This window comes from Corylus avellana, chromosome 3 (genome assembly GCF_965113065.1).
Source record: "Corylus avellana chromosome 3, dhCorAvel1.hap1.2, whole genome shotgun sequence".
Lineage (NCBI taxonomy): Eukaryota > Viridiplantae > Streptophyta > Magnoliopsida > Fagales > Betulaceae > Corylus > Corylus avellana.
In genome coordinates, this window is record NC_142492.1 from 9591030 (window position 1) to 9609236 (window position 18207).

Sequence of the window (18207 nt, forward strand, 5' to 3'; positions counted from 1 at the left end):
CCATTTGAGCCAACCCTTGCAATTTTGTGTGTCTATATATGTATCATGTAAGGCTGTAAAGGTCACCTACTTTGAATAAGTAAATCTGGCACCCTAATATGTCTTAAATAAATGGGTTCTACGATTAGGGGTGGGCAGATTAATCATTTACTATCTACTGACTACGATTGAACTGACATTAACCACCTACCGTCAGAAGTCAATCGGTAATTGATTATGGATTTTTATACCAACTTCAGTTTGGTTTGGTTCGGTTAATCAGTATAAATATTTTTTTTGTCGGTTAATTGAATTAATCAATAATAAATATATTTTTAGTAGAATGATGATTACAAGGGCATTAACGAGATTTTTTTAATAGAACATATGAGTTGGTGGATTTTAGAACCAATTTATTAGTAGAACATATGGATGGTGGACTCTTATTGTGTTAATTAATGAACCCATTCAAAATTTGTTTAGTTTAATAAGCTATTTTGGCAAAAAAAAAAAAAAAAAAAAAACAATTTAGGTCCCCAAAACAATCAATTTTTGACCTAATTAAAAAAGTCAGCGGTTAACCTAACCAAATCGATTTTAACTGAAATATCTATTTAGCCGAAGCTTTCGAAATAAATCCTTATCGAAAAGTAAATTAAATAATTTAATTGACCATTTATGTTAACTGAACCGAACCGATACCCACCCCTATTTGCAACCCTTCAACTTAATCTACAAGAATTTCAATAAAATTTGAATAGCCTGATTTAAAAAAATCCTCATCCCTAGCTATAGCACAAAAGGGACACACTCAATCCACTAACCACCACCTGCCCACCTGCCCAACTGCCCAAGTCCCAACTTTCCACAAAAACCATAAAACTCGACCAACACATCAAAAACGGAATTCCCAATAATTTTTAATAATTGAAAGCTCATGAATCACAACAATAAGGTTTGGTGGCACCACATCAACCACTAAAAAATGGGTTTATTGAGAATCAGATGCAGCATAAAGAATGTTAATTATAGTTTTGAAAATTTAGAAGATCATTAGAATCAGTCCAAAATCAAGGCTGTACAATGGGCCGATAGATTAATGGCTTGGGCCTACTTAGGGATCTACTTAATCCAAATTCCACATTATTATTGAAATTGAGTTCCAAAGTTTCAATTTTATACAAAATAAAAAACTAAAAAAATGACATCGTTTGGACACATACAAATTTATTTGAAGAAATACGATAGTACCTTATCTGCTGACACATCCTGGATATAAATGATGAGTAGGAGTCTCATATTTTATTATAAATAATTAAATGTACCTTAAATAATAAAAAAAATTATATATGTAATTTAATGTAACTATGCCACATGGCACATGCAATGGCGTAAATGATGTGTTAAACGAAAGTCACATTATATTAATTGATTTGTCTAACGTAATATATCATTAATTAAGAGTGATGTTATATAGCAGATTGCTATAGGTCTATCAAGTCTACCATACAACTTAATGACATGGTAATGAAAATCATCATTTGGTTCCATGTTTGTAAAAAAAAAAAAAAAAAATTGTTAATTTATACTGCTACGTCATCTCAATTATATAACAATTTACTAAATAACAAATTACATATTAAAAAATTAGATGGTCGGACCATAAGATTGTACCATGTTAAGGTACAAATAAACCGTTATGAATATGAATATTTAGTCTGGCAAGACTCATTTTGTCACACACTCTCATTCTGGCACATCATTTTGTCTCGCTCTATGCCACGCTGCAATTAGAATGGTGCATTTTAAGAGCAAATGATACACTATCATCCGTAACTCTTTTATTACACTCGCTTCACATTAGTAACAAGGTATGAGCTAAATGTAGGTACAATTTTCTTTTTTTTTTTAAGTCAACCTATTCCATGATAAAATGAGCAGGAAGAATAGATCTATTCGCATTTTCCTTACTCTTGAGGGTGATTCCCTTACTTATTATATCCTTGTCATAAACAAGTTTTTCTTATTTTCTTTTTTATTTTATATTATTTTATTGGTCTTTTGCACTAATCATTTGTCATCATTTTATAACTTGGATATCGACTTCCCGTAGTTCTAATTATAGAGCACGATCAGTTTGTCAAATGGGCTAATTTTAATTGTATTTTTTAAAGTATTTTAATGTCATTCGTTAGGAAAGGATGGGAAAGAACCAATTTTGTATTGTGCATTGAAAAAAATAAAATAAATTAAAAATTACTATGTATTATATATATATATACTATTATAGTTGGGCCAATTAAGTCACATTTATGTTTTATCTTTTCCCTCGTTTTCTCAGTCACATTTCAGGGGCTACCCTAATATGGAGGGAAGGTAGAAGGAACTCAGTACAAGTTTTCTTCCCTAAGGGCCGGCTGAGGTTGAAAGAGGCTATGGCTTTCCTTTGACTGAGAAAACGAGGGGGAAAAGAGACGAAAATAATTATCTGAGGAAGGTCCTCTGAATTGTCCATTCTGACATTCTCCTCTGTTTTATAATGAATAAATTTGATTATTTTCCACCCTCTCTGCACTCATTCAGCATTGCATTTGAATTTTTTAATCCTTCACTCCATGATTCAAAGCACCCATTTTCAGACTTTCAAGCCTGCCGTCCACTTTCGTTTGCCCAGTCAAACCTCCCCATTGAATTGCATACCCTTAAACCCCACGTTCGTATTTCAATTTTCTCCTTCTGGAATCTCAGATTTTTATTATTTTCAGCATATCCGCCTGGTTAATCTTTGCTTCTCATTTTCTCATTCTCAAGTCAAATACCCAGTTGCCAGAAGCTCTCCATATTCATATTGGTGCCGGTTCTTTCTATGGTGTTGACCAACACATTTCAGTGCCTATTTTGATTGCCTATTTCCAAATTGCGATCTGGAATTCTGTTTTGTTTTTTTTCGGGCTACTTTAGTCTGTCGGAGTTATTGATTACATATTTTGAGACATAAGATTTTTCCATAAAATTCAAGCTTTTGGAAGTGGTGAAGGATTTATTGTGATATGGCTCATTATGCTGAATCTCTGTCATTTGGGGGCTCAAACCATGGTCAGGGTCAACAAGCTGTGCCATTTCAGACCAACAAGGCTTCTCTCAAGGTTTGTCTGTTACATGGGAACTTAGATATTTGGGTCAGGGAGGCCAAAAACCTTCCTAACTTGGATATGTTTCATAAAAGTTTAGGGGACATGTTTTCGAAATTGCCTGGGAATTTTGGCAGCAAAGTAGAAGGGCAGATGTCTAAGAAGATAACCAGTGATCCCTATGTCATAGTATCAGTATCAGGTGCTGTAATTGGGAGGACTTTTGTGATTGGTAACAGTGAAAACCCTGTTTGGATGCAGCATTTTAATGTTCCTGTTGCACATTCTGCTGCAGAAGTGCATTTTGTTGTCAAAGACAATGATGTTGTTGGTTCGCAGATTATAGGTGCTGTGGGAATTCCAGTGGAGCAATTATGCTCTGGCATGAATATTGAGGGAACCTTCCCCATCCTTAGTGCTAACGGGAAGCCTTGTAAGTCTGGTGCAGTATTGAGTTTATCGATTCAGTACACCCCAGTGGAGAAAGTGAACCTTTATCATGGAGTAGGTTCAGGTCCTGATTCCCCAGGGGTCCCCGGTACCTATTTTCCACTTAGGAGAGGTGGGAAAGTGACACTATATCAAGATGCCCATGTTCATGATGGTTGCCTTCCCAATTTGAAGCTTGATGGTGGTGTTCAGTATGTGCACGGGGATTGTTGGCATGACATCTTTGAAGCAATAAGTCAGGCACGCCGTTTGATATACATTGTCGGGTGGTCAGTGTACCACAATGTTAGACTAATTCGAGATGGTAATGCCGCAACCAATTGCATGTTGGGGGATCTTCTCAAGACCAAATCACAGGAAGGTGTAAGGGTGCTGCTCCTTGTATGGGATGATCCTACTTCTAAGAGCATTTTGGGATATAAAACAGTAAGAATTTTAATAGTATATGCCACCACTACTCTTTTCTATAGCATAAATTAGGGCTCAAATATCATTCGATACTATGCTGGTTTTGATTTTTAAATTCAAATACTAAAATGGTCAGTGAATTTATTTTTCATTCTAGTTTTTTGTTTTTTTGGATCTGCAACCTTTATATCATTTGTATCATTCCTCGAATAACCTTTGTGAATTCAGTCAATTACGAAACAAAGTATTATGCAGTTAATATTTATCTTTTGCTTAATTATTTTCCTTATGTATGGTCCACATATGGCAGGAAGGTGAAACACAATTCAATAGTGTCTAACCCCAAGTCGCTTATAATTGTTTAATTTCTGTAATCTCTGCTTTATATTCAAGGACATTTTATTTACTCTTTCTTTGTTCACCAGTGCCTTTCTTGCATCAAGCACTTATTTCTATGTATTCATATATTTCTATAATATGCAGGACGGCATCATGCAAACCAATGATGAGGAGACTCGCCGTTTTTTCAAGCACTCTTCGGTGCAAGTGCTACTGTGCCCTCGATCTGCTGGAAAAGGTCATAGTTGGGCCAAGAAACAGGTTGGACATCAATAAGGCACCATATATTTATCCATTTTATACCTACATGCTGTTTCTTTGAAGCAAGAGCTATATATTTGTATCTCATAATCTTACTTGATGCTGCTTTATTGGATGAACTTATCAAATTCCTTGACATTGTTTCTATTTGTTAGTGTGGTGTTGAAGATTTGCATTTTACTTACTAGGAGTGCTGTTTATGAGAACAAGTGGAAATGCACAACAAATCTGACATTTGCCTATGGGGAGTAACATGCTAAACCTTTTGGCCCACTTTCTATATGTTGTTGGCTAATATATGCAGAGCAATTTTTGTTTATTTTTTTTGTTAGGACTTGGAACAATGAAAACATGTATCCTGTTGAAAGTTGAGCAAGTTATAACCATAGTTGACCCATTTCCGAATAAATTTATCTATATTATGGGTGGTTCAACCTTCTTATTTCAAATGTTCTATTAATTTTTGGCCTTCAAGGTTATGTTAATTAGATATTCAACTTAGATTTGCTTTAATTTTATCTTCAGATTTAGTAATTGCTTTGGACCTCGTTTTTTTTATTTTTGATTGTCAGGAAGTTGGCACAATCTATACCCATCATCAGAAAACAGTGATTGTGGATGCTGATGCAGGTCACTATAAAAGAAAGATCGTGGCATTTGTTGGAGGTCTTGATCTATGCATGGGCCGGTATGACACTCCAAAACATCATCTTTTCAGGACTCTACAAACAGTGCACAAAGACGACTTTCATAACCCTAACTTCACGGTAAATCATTCAATTAATTTTCTCGATTCCCCTTATTGTAGTTCATCCATATATGGGAATCTTAATATTCTCCTTTATTTATCCTATGAAATACTCAGGCAAAGATCATGAATATTTATTTTCAAAACTCATGGATACATATTGGATTCTGTTAGTGTAACTGAAATCAGCTAAAATTGTTTATAGTTGCCTAAACATGCACACACCGGATCAGTTGCTTCATGTACATGCCTATAGGATGTAACACATGGGTAACCCTGCCACTCGGTCCACAGGGATAACATACTGCTGATGGTTCATTAAAAATTAATTTTAAAGTATAATGATGAACGGTGAACACCAAGTGGGTTTTTTTCCCCCATTTTAACATATTTGATTTGAAACTTAAATAGGACCCTCCTGTTGGTTGTCCAAGAGAACCATGGCATGATTTGCATTCTTGTATTGATGGTCCAGCTGCATACGACATCCTCACCAATTTTGAGGAGCGCTGGTATAGAGCATCAAAACAACATGGGCTTCAGAAGCTAAAAGCGTCTCATGATGATGCGCTACTCAGGATTGAAAGAATTCCTGACATTATTGGGATGGCAGATATTCCTTACCAAAGTCACAACGATCCAGAGGATTGGCATGTACAGGTATATTGGGTTGCAATCTTCTATTGGAGTTAGATTTTTTAATTCTTGATCTTTTCCCAATATGGCTTATTTCTTTCTTTCTTTTTGTAAAATTTTCCACAAGCGAAGGTTTTTCGTTCAATTGATTCCAATTCTGTCAAAGGATTTCCAAAAGACCCAAAAGATGCTACGAAAATGGTGAGGAAAATCTCTGGCTTTTTAGCTTGTTTTTAAAAATAATGCATTTGATTTTGTTCAGAGTGAACGTTGATGGACTAATGTGTTTACATTCTTATAACAGAATCTTATATGTGGGAAGAATGTGCTGATAGACATGAGCATACATACAGCATATGTGAAGGCAATCCGTGCTGCCCAAAAATTTATTTATATTGAAAACCAGTACTTCCTCGGATCATCATACAACTGGGATTCTCACAAAGATTTAGGTGAGGGCCTCTGTCTTCTAATATATGAGATTCAGAATAAAGGAAGAGTAGATAGTGTTCTGTAACCCTAGAACATGTTGGTATAAGGATCACCTTTGCTACCTTTTTCCTTTATTGAAATTTTATTGACAGCATGAAAATGGGATTGAAAGTGATTCCATTTCTGTGCTAGTGTTTCAGTCCTCGTGTATCTATTACTTATATGTAATGTTGGGCTCAATGAGTGACCAGAAAATTAAATTTTAAAAAATGTAATATTTAGGCCAGTCAGACTAAGCATAAATAGTCTGTCAATTGATGGTTTTGACAACCTATTTACTGCCTTGATTTTGATTTTACTAATTTGGCATCACTGGTGTTCTGGAGTGAGAATTTTCAATCTCCAGAAAGCTAAAAATAGGCATGTTTTTGTTATCTATTCTAGATGTGATCCATTTAATCCTTGGATGTGGTCTCAAGACAATTAGGATTGGTGATAAGAAACCATGTCTATTTATATTATTAATATACTACTTGAGCTTTTAAGTGTGATGCTTGGATGTTCTACAGCAAGCTTACTTGCACTATTTTATCCTATTATACACCATTTTTTGTAACTTATCTTAGTGGTAGGTAAGATACGCTCCTCTCAATTGTTTGAGGGGATATTGGAAAAATAAATAAAAACATGGGTCTCATATCAGATGGTGGCGTGAACATCATTGAATTTGTGGTTATACAAAATATATTTCTCTGCAGGTGCAAACAATTTAATACCAATGGAAATTGCTCTCAAAATTGTCAACAAAATAAAAGCGAATGAGAGATTCTCTGCATATATTATTATCCCAATGTGGCCAGAAGGTGTTCCTACAAGCACTGCCACTCAGCGGATTCTCTATTGGCAGGTAAACCATTATTCTCTTTTCTATTGTCATGTCTACTATTTAAGAAGGCAGCATTGATGCTTTAAGACATTATGGCATTATTTGTGGCTTTATTGCAACATCTTTTCCACCTGGTTTCATTCTTGACTGGTGCAGCATAAAACAATGCAAATGATGTATGAAATGATTTACAAGGCTTTAAAGGAGGTTGGACTAGAGAACAAGTATGAGCCACAAGACTATTTGAATTTCTTTTGCCTTGGCAATCGTGAGGCACCAGACAGGGAAGACAATTTAGAAGCAAAAAATTCAACTTCTGCAAAGACTCCTCAAGTATTTCCCTTATCTGGTTGATTACAGTTTCAGCTTTCTCTTTTCCAAATGTTATTTTTCCATTTACCGGTTATCTTTTTTTTCACCCTTTTCTGTCTTGCTATGTATTGTATGTCGGTAACCTAGGCTCTTGCTCGGAAGAGTAGGCGTTTTATGATTTATGTCCACTCAAAAGGAATGATCGTGGATGATGAGTATGTCATATTGGGGTCTGCAAATATCAATCAGCGGTCAATGGAAGGCACCAGAGACACTGAAATAGCAATGGGTGCATACCAGCCTAATCATACTTGGGAAAGAAAACATTCTAGTCCACATGGACAGGTAAGCCTAACAAAATAGAGTTTTCTGCATTTACCTTGCCACTAGATATGTCTGTCCATATGCATATGACAAAGAATCTAAGTGAACCAAAATGTCACTAGTATAGGGAAAAAAGCATTCCATGAAGTTTCATGAAAGTTGGGGAAGATTCTGTTGGCATAATAAATAGTAATCCATTGCAAGATTACTTGAGTAATTTTTTATTGAGGTACATTACTAGTGAATGTTTATAGGAATTACTGTTTGGCTGTTTGCTTATCAGTCTCTAAGGCTTATGTCTTCGAAGAATAACATGTTTGAGGCTTGAGAAAACTGTTGGTGTCAGTGTTGCTGCTCACCCAGCAATGTTTAAGGTTAATATGTCCTAATGTCCATTTTCAGTTCATGCTTTTGAGACAAAATACAAGAGGGTGCATATAACTTCTAAGAATGTCAAAACTTGGATATTGTTTCTCAGTTGTCAACTTTTGACGACCTAGAAAAAGCGCTAGCCAAATCTGAGCTATCACTCTAAAAAGACTAATCAATTTAAGACTTCTCTAAAATTACTTTTAAATCTCAATCTCATATAGTAAGAAACTAATGTGAGACTTACCACCTATGAATGCTTATATAATTTACTCACTCTATATGTAGTATTCATCTTTTCAATGTAGGACTGGGATATTACAATCTCCCTTCATTAAATCCCTAATGTTTTCGCCAAAGCCACGTCATGCAGTGGTCTAATACCACTAGGAAAATGCTAGCTATATTTGCGCTATCACTCCAAAAGAAATAGTCAATTTGGACTTTTCAAGAATCACTTATAAAGGTCAGTCTCACCTTGTAAGAAATCAATATAAAACTTAGCAACTATGAGTGCCTTTATAATCCACTTACTCTGCGTGGGCTATTCATCTTATTAATAATGTGGGACTAGGGTATTACACAACTTTTCATTATAGATCATCAAAGCGCTTATCATTCTATTATATCAATAATGCATGACTATCTGTCAAAATATGGGTGCAGATCTATGGATACAGGATGTCATTATGGGCAGAGCACACTGGAGTGCTAGAGGAATGCTTCAAGCAACCAGAAAGCCTTGAATGTGTGAGACGGGTACAGTCCATGAGTGAGTTCAACTGGAGACAATATGCATCCGATGAGGTATCAGAAATGCAGGGTCACCTATTAAGGTATCCAGTCGAAGTTGATCAAACAGGCAAAGTGAAGCCTCTTGCTCGCTATGAGACATTCCCTGACGTGGGCGGGAATGTAACGGGTACATTTACAGTCATTCAAGAAAATCTCACCATCTAATCTACTTGATGATACCGATTCCAGAATGGCTGACAGTTTACTCCAATTTAAGTTCACCAATGAAGAGTGTGCTTCTATCCAATGTTTGACAAATAGCAATATTTCATGTCATGACCCAATCGTGCAGTATAAATATTTTTTTATCTATATTGTTTGGATACATATCCTCAATAATTTTGTTGCTCGGATTGCTATCAGTTCGGCCAACAAATGTGAGATTTGGGTATTTGAATCCTATTTGTTCATCTTTTTCTAATGTATAAGAAAGTAGAATTTGAAATTACATTCATTAGCCTATTTCTTCAACATTTTTTTTGAAAGATTTTTTTTCTTTCTTTCTTTCTAATATCTTTGTCAATTTTGGCCTTGTGGTATTTGAATTAAGGTTTTTGATTCAAATTTTGGTCCGTGTTGGCAGGAAGAAAATGTCGGACCTACAACTCTTTTACAATTATTTTACAACATATTGACACGTATTAGTATGTGATTGGAGAATGATAATTTTATTTTTTTTAAGTAAATGATGTTGCTCAAATCACACACGGACATATGTCGGCAAGTTGTAAAAGAATTGTTAAAGGGTAGCAAGTCTAGCATTACTTTATCGGGAATAATCATATATATATAAAAGTCGAGTTTTGACGTAGGGAGTGCTTAGAATTGCGATACGTGTCCTCTTAACTCCATCTAACACGTCTGTCTCTTCCTCTATCTCCACTTAAATGTCTTAAATTAATTATATGGTTTAAAACATTTAATTAATTGTGCTAACTCTCACTCCCCCATAATTTATGTTTCAACTGTTTTTTGTTCTCTCTCCCATAATGTCTTAACAAATTGGTTTGTTTTGTTTTGTTTTTTTTTTAATTAATTTTGCTAAGTCTCACTCTCCCATTATCTCTCTCTCCCATAATTTATGTCATCTCCCATGTTTCTCTCTCTCTCTCCCATAACCGAACGCATTTTTTTTTGCATGCCCCCTACCTTTTTTTTTGGCATAATTTTATATCTTAATCTTTTTTTTTTCTTTAATTAATTGTGTTAAATCTCACTCTCCTATAATCTCTCTCTCTTCCATAGTTTATGTTTTAACCGTTTTTTTTTTAATATAATTTTATGTTTGAACCTTTTCTTTTCTCTCACTAAAGTAATTCTATGGTTTAAGTGTCTTTACTATTTCTCTCTCCCATAATCTTATATCTCAATCGTTTTTTTTTTTTTGTTTTTTAATTAATTGTGCTAACTCTCTCTCCCATAATTTTATGTTTCAACCGTTTTTTTTTTTTCACAACCCAACGCATGTTTTTTTTTTTTGCATGCCTCCTACCCTTTTTTTTTTGGCATAATTTTATATCTGAATCTTTTTTTTCTTTTTTTCTTTCATTAATTGTTCTAACTCTCATTCTCCCATAATCTCTCTCTCCCATAATTTATGTTTCAACCTTTTTCTTTTTCTTTTTTTTACATAACCCAACGCACTAACTTCCTTGCAACATTCAAAACTTTTTTTTTTTTGCGCTTTTTTTTTTTTTTTTTTCTTTGCGCATGCCTCCAGCCTTTTTTTACAAGTTACAACATCCAAAATTCCAAATCACTCTCTTCTCGTGTTTGTCTTTTAGTGCCTGTCAACATCCAAATCTCTCCACTCATTTTACTAAGTGAACAATCTCGATCTCTCAATTTTGTTACCATTCTTTAGGTTAGTGTGTTTTCGTTTGACTTTTAGTTTGTCATTGAGTATTATTTGGATTTAAGAATCAGCATTTATCTTGTGTTTTTGTATTGTTAATATATTGTTAATCTGGATTAACGATTTAACTGGATTAACGATTTACGAGTGAGTGCTTTTGCGTTCTTTGGAAATAATTTTTTCCAATACATGTTGAGGTATTTTCATTATTTTTCTTAAGTTTTTCATTAATTTGTTTACTTTGGTTTGTAGCATTAATTTCTTTATGTTGTGAGTATACAATTTTATCGATACATTTTGTATGTAATATATTGCATTATGTTGATTATACCCTTTAGTTAAATTAGTTTGTTATTGAGTATTATTTGTATTTAAGAATCAACCTTTCTTAAGAGCCGTTGTTGTTTTTAAATACAACAATAAAATTTTTTAAAAATCATGAATTTTATTTATATGGTTTCTTTACTTTTTTTTTGTATCATTACTTTATTAAAGGATTTGCAGGTTCAATTTTCTTTAATTAAAATTGCATTTTCAGAATTAAGATAATATACTTTTTAAAATATATTATTGTGCTGATGGAACATTATAATGTGTTTTTATTTGAGTTTTGTGTTTTATATTGTTAAATTGGATTAACAATTTTACGAAAAAAATTTACATACTCTTTTTTGTGTTCAATATCAATATATAGATATGAAATGCATGTTTTTTTGTGTTACTTTGATAAAAATACCTCAACCCTCTTAAAAAAAAAAAGAAAAAAAAATGTAATTGGGTATTAACTATATTTTGTTTTTGTGAACTTTATAAATGAAGTGTTATATAATTATACTTTTTAGTTGAAATATTGAATTAAATGATACGATTTAGAAATTTCTTTTAAAAATAAATCAATCGTTGAATTTTATTGTTTATTTTAAAAACATAAACAAACTAGATGTTTTGTCTCCCATTGATATATCTTAAGTTTTATTGTTAACATAAAATATATCAACCTTTTTTAACAGCCAATAAACTGTTGTTGTTTTTGAAGACAACAATTATATATATATATATATATATATATATATATATATATATATATATATATATATATATATATATTATGATTCGGTATTAACACTATTTTGTTTTTGTTATTTTTTTTTTTCTTCAATTAGTACTCTTTTTGTATGATTTAGATAAAAATTGCAACTTCATAAGTAATACTCTGTTTCTATTTTCATTATTATTCTTACAGTTTTTTTTAATACATCATCGTTTAACTTTATTGTTTTTTTAAAAAAATAAAGAAATTATATGTTTTGTCTCGCATGGCTATATCTTAAGCTTTATTTTAAAAAGACAATATATCAACCTTTTTTAACGGCTGATAAATTGTTGTTGTTTTTATATACAACAATAAAAAAAAATTAAAAATCTAAAATTTTATTTATATAGTTTCTTTACTTTGTATTGTAAAGTTAATTTATTAAAGGAATTGCATGTTCAATTTCTTCTTTTTTTCTTTTAGTCTGTATGTGCGCGTTTTTTTTTTTTTTTTTTTTTTTTCAATTAGTATTCTGTTTGTATGTTTTTTCTTTGATAAAATTTGCAACTTCATAAATAATAATTTGTTTCTATATAATATTTTTTATTCTTTGTTTTTGTAACATTAATTTCTTAATTTTCCTAATTTCCTTTTCCAGGTATCATTTATAAATTTTAAAACATTAGTTTGGTAGGAATTATAAAACATTACTCAAAACATGAATATACACCAATGCACACGACTATCATTTATAACATAAATTACAGTAACTATTTACAATATGCATTATAATATTATGTAAATTGTCTCTTAAATTAATGTCTGTAACTATTGAATACAGGTGATTGCTTTTGCGTTCTTTGGAAATAATTTGCAATAGGTGTTGAGGTATTTTCATTATTTTTCTTAAGTTTTTCATTAGTTTGTTTACTTTGTTTTGTAGCATTAATTTCTTTATGTTGTGAGAATACAATTTTCTCGATACATGTTGTATGTATTATATTGCATTATGTTGATTATATTCTTTAGTTAAAATAATATTATATATTTTAGTTAAATTTGATGTACTAAATGATAGGATTTATAGATTCGTCATGAATTTTTTTTCCTCACAATTATGCAATAGGAAAATAGAAACAAAATGGAAAATACTAAACTTCCACGACATCGAAGGTGGATGATTATGAATGCAAAAAAATCTATGCAATTTAGGGATTGCGACAACGTTCAACCAATGGATTCAATTAGTCAAAGTATGACAAATAATATGAATGAAATGGAGAATGAGAGACATTCACAACATAAACGACGTAAAACAAATCAAGGAGTTATTAGTGTGGATAATGGAAGTGGCTCTAGCCAAGTTAGGGATGTCAACTGCGTTTAACCAACATACTCAACTGGTCAAAGTGTGACAGAAGGCGAATCCAGCTATAGTTCAGGCACAGAAGATATTACAAGTAAATGACTTAACTAAATTTATTTGATAAAAAATATGAAAAGCTTAGAACAATGTTAAATTTAATCCAACATTTCTTTCTTTCTTTACTTCTATTTCATACAGGGAAATTTGTTGAACCTTGGAATTTTGGTGAACCATCATGTGTATGTGAATATTGTGGTGTGATAGTATAGTATGAAGAAAGAACAACAAAATCTAGGAAGCCTCCTAATCCTAAATTGTAGTGCCCCAGAATTTTCAAAGCTATTTAAATAGATTATTTTGATAATGATGTTATTTTAATATCCATTGTAGCTAAGGATTTTAATTCTTGGGAAATTTATGAGAGTGGTAATTAGAGAATGGTAATTGGTGAAATAATAGGATAGTAAATGGTAGGTATAAGGATGGTAGAATAAGAAGGTAGAATAGTATAGGGTAGGTAGAATAGTATAGGGTAGGTAGAATAGTATAGGGTTGGTGAAATAGTATAGGGTTGGTGAAATAGTAAAATGAGGGTATAATTGTAAATTGAAGGTAGAATAGTATAGGGTTGGTGAAATAGTATAGGGTTAGTGAAATAGTATAGGGTTGGTGAAATAGTAAAATGAGGGTATAATTGTAAATTGAAGGTAGAATAGTGTTTGATTTTCTCCTATAAATAGAGCTCTTCTCCTTCACAATTTTCACCACTCATCTCCTCTCCCATCTCTTGCATATATTCTTCCTTCTTCCGCTTTTTACTCGGTCTTTCTTCTTTCTAAAAGTGTTTACTCAGAACAGAGAGAGAAAGGGCGAGACCAAGCGCTACAAGAAAGAAAGAACACAAGAGATAGCGGACTTTAGAAATTAGTTTCAAAGATATACTAGTGGTGTTAGTCATATTGGAGCAACTAGATTCCTTCATACCACTTTTAGCTTCAGTCTAGAGGTAAGTAAATTCACTACCCCTTCTAAAATTACTTCATGTCATGCTATTTATTCATTCTTTAGTAAATTGTAAATGATTATTTTATTTACGTATTATGAAGTTATGTTGCATGCATGAAGGATTTCTAAAAGAATTATCTAGAAAGTTTCTATTTATTTAAACGCTTTCTAAGTACAACAAGTTTATATTTGAAAAGGTTTCCATTTTGAGAAAAGAAAGTTGAGAAATGATGATGATTATAAGAAAGAAAAAAGATGATAAACCCTCCTACATGTTGCCCTAAGATGCATCAAAAGAAGTACAAAGAAAAGTACAAGAGATGAGATAAATGTTTATGAAATGAGGGCACATGTATGGAGGAGAGTATTTTTGGCCTCAAGATAAGTAAAGATGAGAGTTCGGTACCGATACTCGGATGGAGGCGAAACCACTGAAGGAGGCTATGCCAGAAGGTGGTATTCCATCAACAGACCGTTGAGTGCACCAAGAAAAAGAGTTAATTGACGGTCGGGCATGGCTGAGGCCACAGTTCAGTGCCATGGTCACAAGGACACGCAACCCTCGTACACAGGGGTAATAGTGTACATGGGCCTTATTATGAGAAAATGATACTATATTTTCAACGAAGATATGCTAAGATGATTTACAAAGATTATTTATAATGATGCATTATGATGATGATTTATAAAGATGATTTACAACGATGATCTATTACTAGATGTAATAGTATGTATATGTTACGGGAGATGCAACCGTACGTACATATATTATTATGGCTGGATGTATATTTATTTGTGAAAACGATTTTCAAAACTGAGAACAAGGAGTAAAACTATTTATGGTTATGGATTTTACTTGCTGGGCCCCCTTTGGGCTCATTCAGTTTTATTTCTTGTTTTCAGGTAGAAAGGATGCTGGAATAGGAGGCCGGAATGGGGACGGGAATAATTATTAATTTTCAAAGTCTTTTCATATCAGTGATTATAATAATATGATATTCCGCAACTAAAGTTTAATGTTTTCTAATTTCGCTTGTAATAAAATCTCTTGAATAATGTTTTATACATTTTTTGTATCCTTTAAAATCAAGTACTCTGATAGACCTTATAGATCTTTGCAAGAACTTTTGTTGTAAAAGAAGAAAAGTGGCAAACTCAGCCTTAACGGGCTGGGGATGTTACATAAATTTTCTCTATGTTGTATGGAAGGTCAAGCCCAGTTTCCTTTGCTTAAGAAACCACCTATTATTCTTGAAGACTTGCTAAATCCTGCTAGTGGGCAGCGTTCAATAAACTTTAAGGCACAAATAAGAAGTTATAATTTTATGTTTGTTATGACATCAATGGGTGGGAATGTGGATAATAGTTTTAACGATAGAAGAGATCGTTATATTTTTCGCCTTAATGGTCAAAACCACCACAGAATTGGATCATTACTCCCAAATGACGGCTTGAACTCGCGTTTTGCGCAATTATATTTTTACGACACTGAAAATGAAGTTCCAAATAGAATAAATTCCTTGAATCGCTCTGACAATAACCTTGACCGATCTATTGTTGATGTCCTGGTCCAAATGCTAGATTAATCAAATGTATTGGTGAAGATCTTTCATATGGCTAGAGATCGTTTTAGAGAAGATAATGTCTACCACTTAAGATTACGTATTATTGAATAACGATCAACCAATGGAAGAGAGCACAATCTTCCCACATGTTCTGAAATTGCTACAATTATTGTCGGTGACATTGGTGTTGAGAATGCACACCGTGATGTTATTGTGGATTATAAAGAAGGTGGATTACAGAGGATCAACGAGTTGCATCTGTCGTATATGGCATTGCAATATCCTCTTCTATTTCCATATGGAGAGGATGGATTTAGGCTTGGCATTTTACATAGAAGTGTTAGTGGAACTAGACATAACACAAACAATTATGTAACAATGAGGGAGTACTATGCATACTGGTTGCAAGAACGTCAAGGTGAAGGAAATACTTTGATATATGGTGGCCGTTTATTTCAATAGGTTGTTGTTGATGCATACACATGTATTGAAGGAATGCGGCTTATGTGGATAAGACGTAACCAAAGTGTATTGATGATTGAATTGTACAGTGGTCTGAGGGATGCAGTTATGAGGGAAGATACCACCCCTACATCTATTGGGAAAAGAATTGCTTTGCCTTCGACTTTTATGGGAAGCCCAAGATATATGATTGAGAATTATCAAGATGCAATGACAATTTGTAGATGGGCAGACTATCCCGATTTATTTATTACTTTCACTTGCAATGCGAAATGGCCGGAGATCGAAAGCTTTCTATCTATGAATCCTGGTCAGAAACTTGAGGATCGACCTTATATACTTGCATGAGTCTTTAAGTTCAAGCTTGATCAGCTATTATATGACTTAAAGCATGTCCGACACTTTGGGAGATTACTGGCTGGTATTCTAAACTAACCATTTTTGTTATCTTCTAATTTTTAATTTTTATACCCAACATAATTAAATTTCTATTGTGCTTACAGTTGTCTACACTATTGAATCCCAAAAGAGAGGATTGTCTTATGCTCATATATTGCTTTTTCTACATCCCGAGGACAAACATCCAACACCAGTAGAAATAGATAGGATAATCTCTGCAGAAGTTCCAGATTTGATAAAGAATATTTCAGTTTGCTTGTAGACTCTTTATCATCATCAAGCAAACCAAGAGCGTAACATGCTGACTTGAAAGTTGGGTACAACACACTATTTACAGTTCTTATGTCCTCAAAAGACCGAGATCTTTTAACAATGCTAAGCAACATTTGCAAATAAAATCATTCACCACATCTAGGATGAGAGTAGAATATCCGTCCTATACATAATCTTTGCTTCCTCAATTTTCATTCCTTGTCTTTGTTATGCCAAACCCATTTGGAAGGGAAATTAGAATAAGTCAATTCTCTTGCTTCTTCATACAAAGCATTTGTTTTCATCCATTCAGTAAATTTAGTCTTTCTAATATTCGGTTGATTTAAAACATTATCTAAGTAATCTGAATCATCAAACATGACCGGTTGTTCATTTTCAAGATGAAAATTTAATCTCTCAATTGCAGGTTCTCGATAATGGATTTCAAACTGAAAGATTCTCCAACATGCCTCTATAGCCGACACATATCTGCAATCTAAATATGCTTTTATTTCATCAATATCTATCACATGTTGTATTCCAGTAGATCCATCGACGTGTAGATTTTCTTCAAGAATTAAAGTTCACGATCAGGTCCTTTATTTATATATTTGAATAAGTACTTGATAGACCTTGAACGATTACACCACTCAACATTTATGTGTGACTAATATTTCACCAGTAAGTCAATATTGTAAGGAACTATAAATCGATTGTCAAGTTTGACACCATTTTTTTTTTTCAAATCTTCCATTGTTCCTCCTTTTATACATTGGAAAGCCATCTTCATCAACTGTAGTTTTAGAGTAAAATCTCTTTGAAAAATGCTTGTTACATTTGTTGCCAATCATACAACTTGATTTTGGATTTATAGAGCCGCAAGGACCATGTACCATAAATTATTTGACAACATCATAAGCTTAAGGATCTTTGTTCAAATCTGGAACTTCTGCGAAGATTATCCTATCTATTTCTACTGGTGTTGGATGTTTGTCCTCGGGATGTAGAAAAAGCAATATATGAGCATGAGGCAATCCTCTCTTTTGGGATTCAATAATGTAGACAACTGTAAGCACAATAGAAATTTAATTATGTTGGGTATAAAAATTAAAAATTAGAAGATAACAAAAATGGTTAGTTTAGAATACCAGCCAGTAATCTCCCAAAGTGTCGGCCATGCTTTAAGTCGTATAATAGCTG

General features: G+C 32.9%; 1 protein-coding gene and 1 pseudogene across 1 annotated transcript; both read left to right on the plus strand.

The window, feature by feature from the left end:
- The first annotated feature begins 2935 nt into the window (after positions 1-2935).
- LOC132175732 (phospholipase D beta 1) lies at positions 2936-9501 on the plus strand. The gene is made up of 10 exons (XM_059587758.2): positions 2936-3986; positions 4452-4568; positions 5141-5335; positions 5728-5976; positions 6085-6153; positions 6257-6404; positions 7143-7291; positions 7427-7603; positions 7730-7927; positions 8942-9501. The coding sequence occupies exons 1-10, from the start codon at positions 3030-3032 to the stop codon at positions 9233-9235; spliced, it is 2553 nt and encodes an 850-aa protein (XP_059443741.2). The 5' UTR covers positions 2936-3029; the 3' UTR covers positions 9236-9501.
- A 3691-nt stretch (positions 9502-13192) lies between these two features.
- On the plus strand, positions 13193-16356 carry LOC148586763 (uncharacterized; annotated as a pseudogene).
- Positions 16357-18207: the final 1851 nt, after the last annotated feature.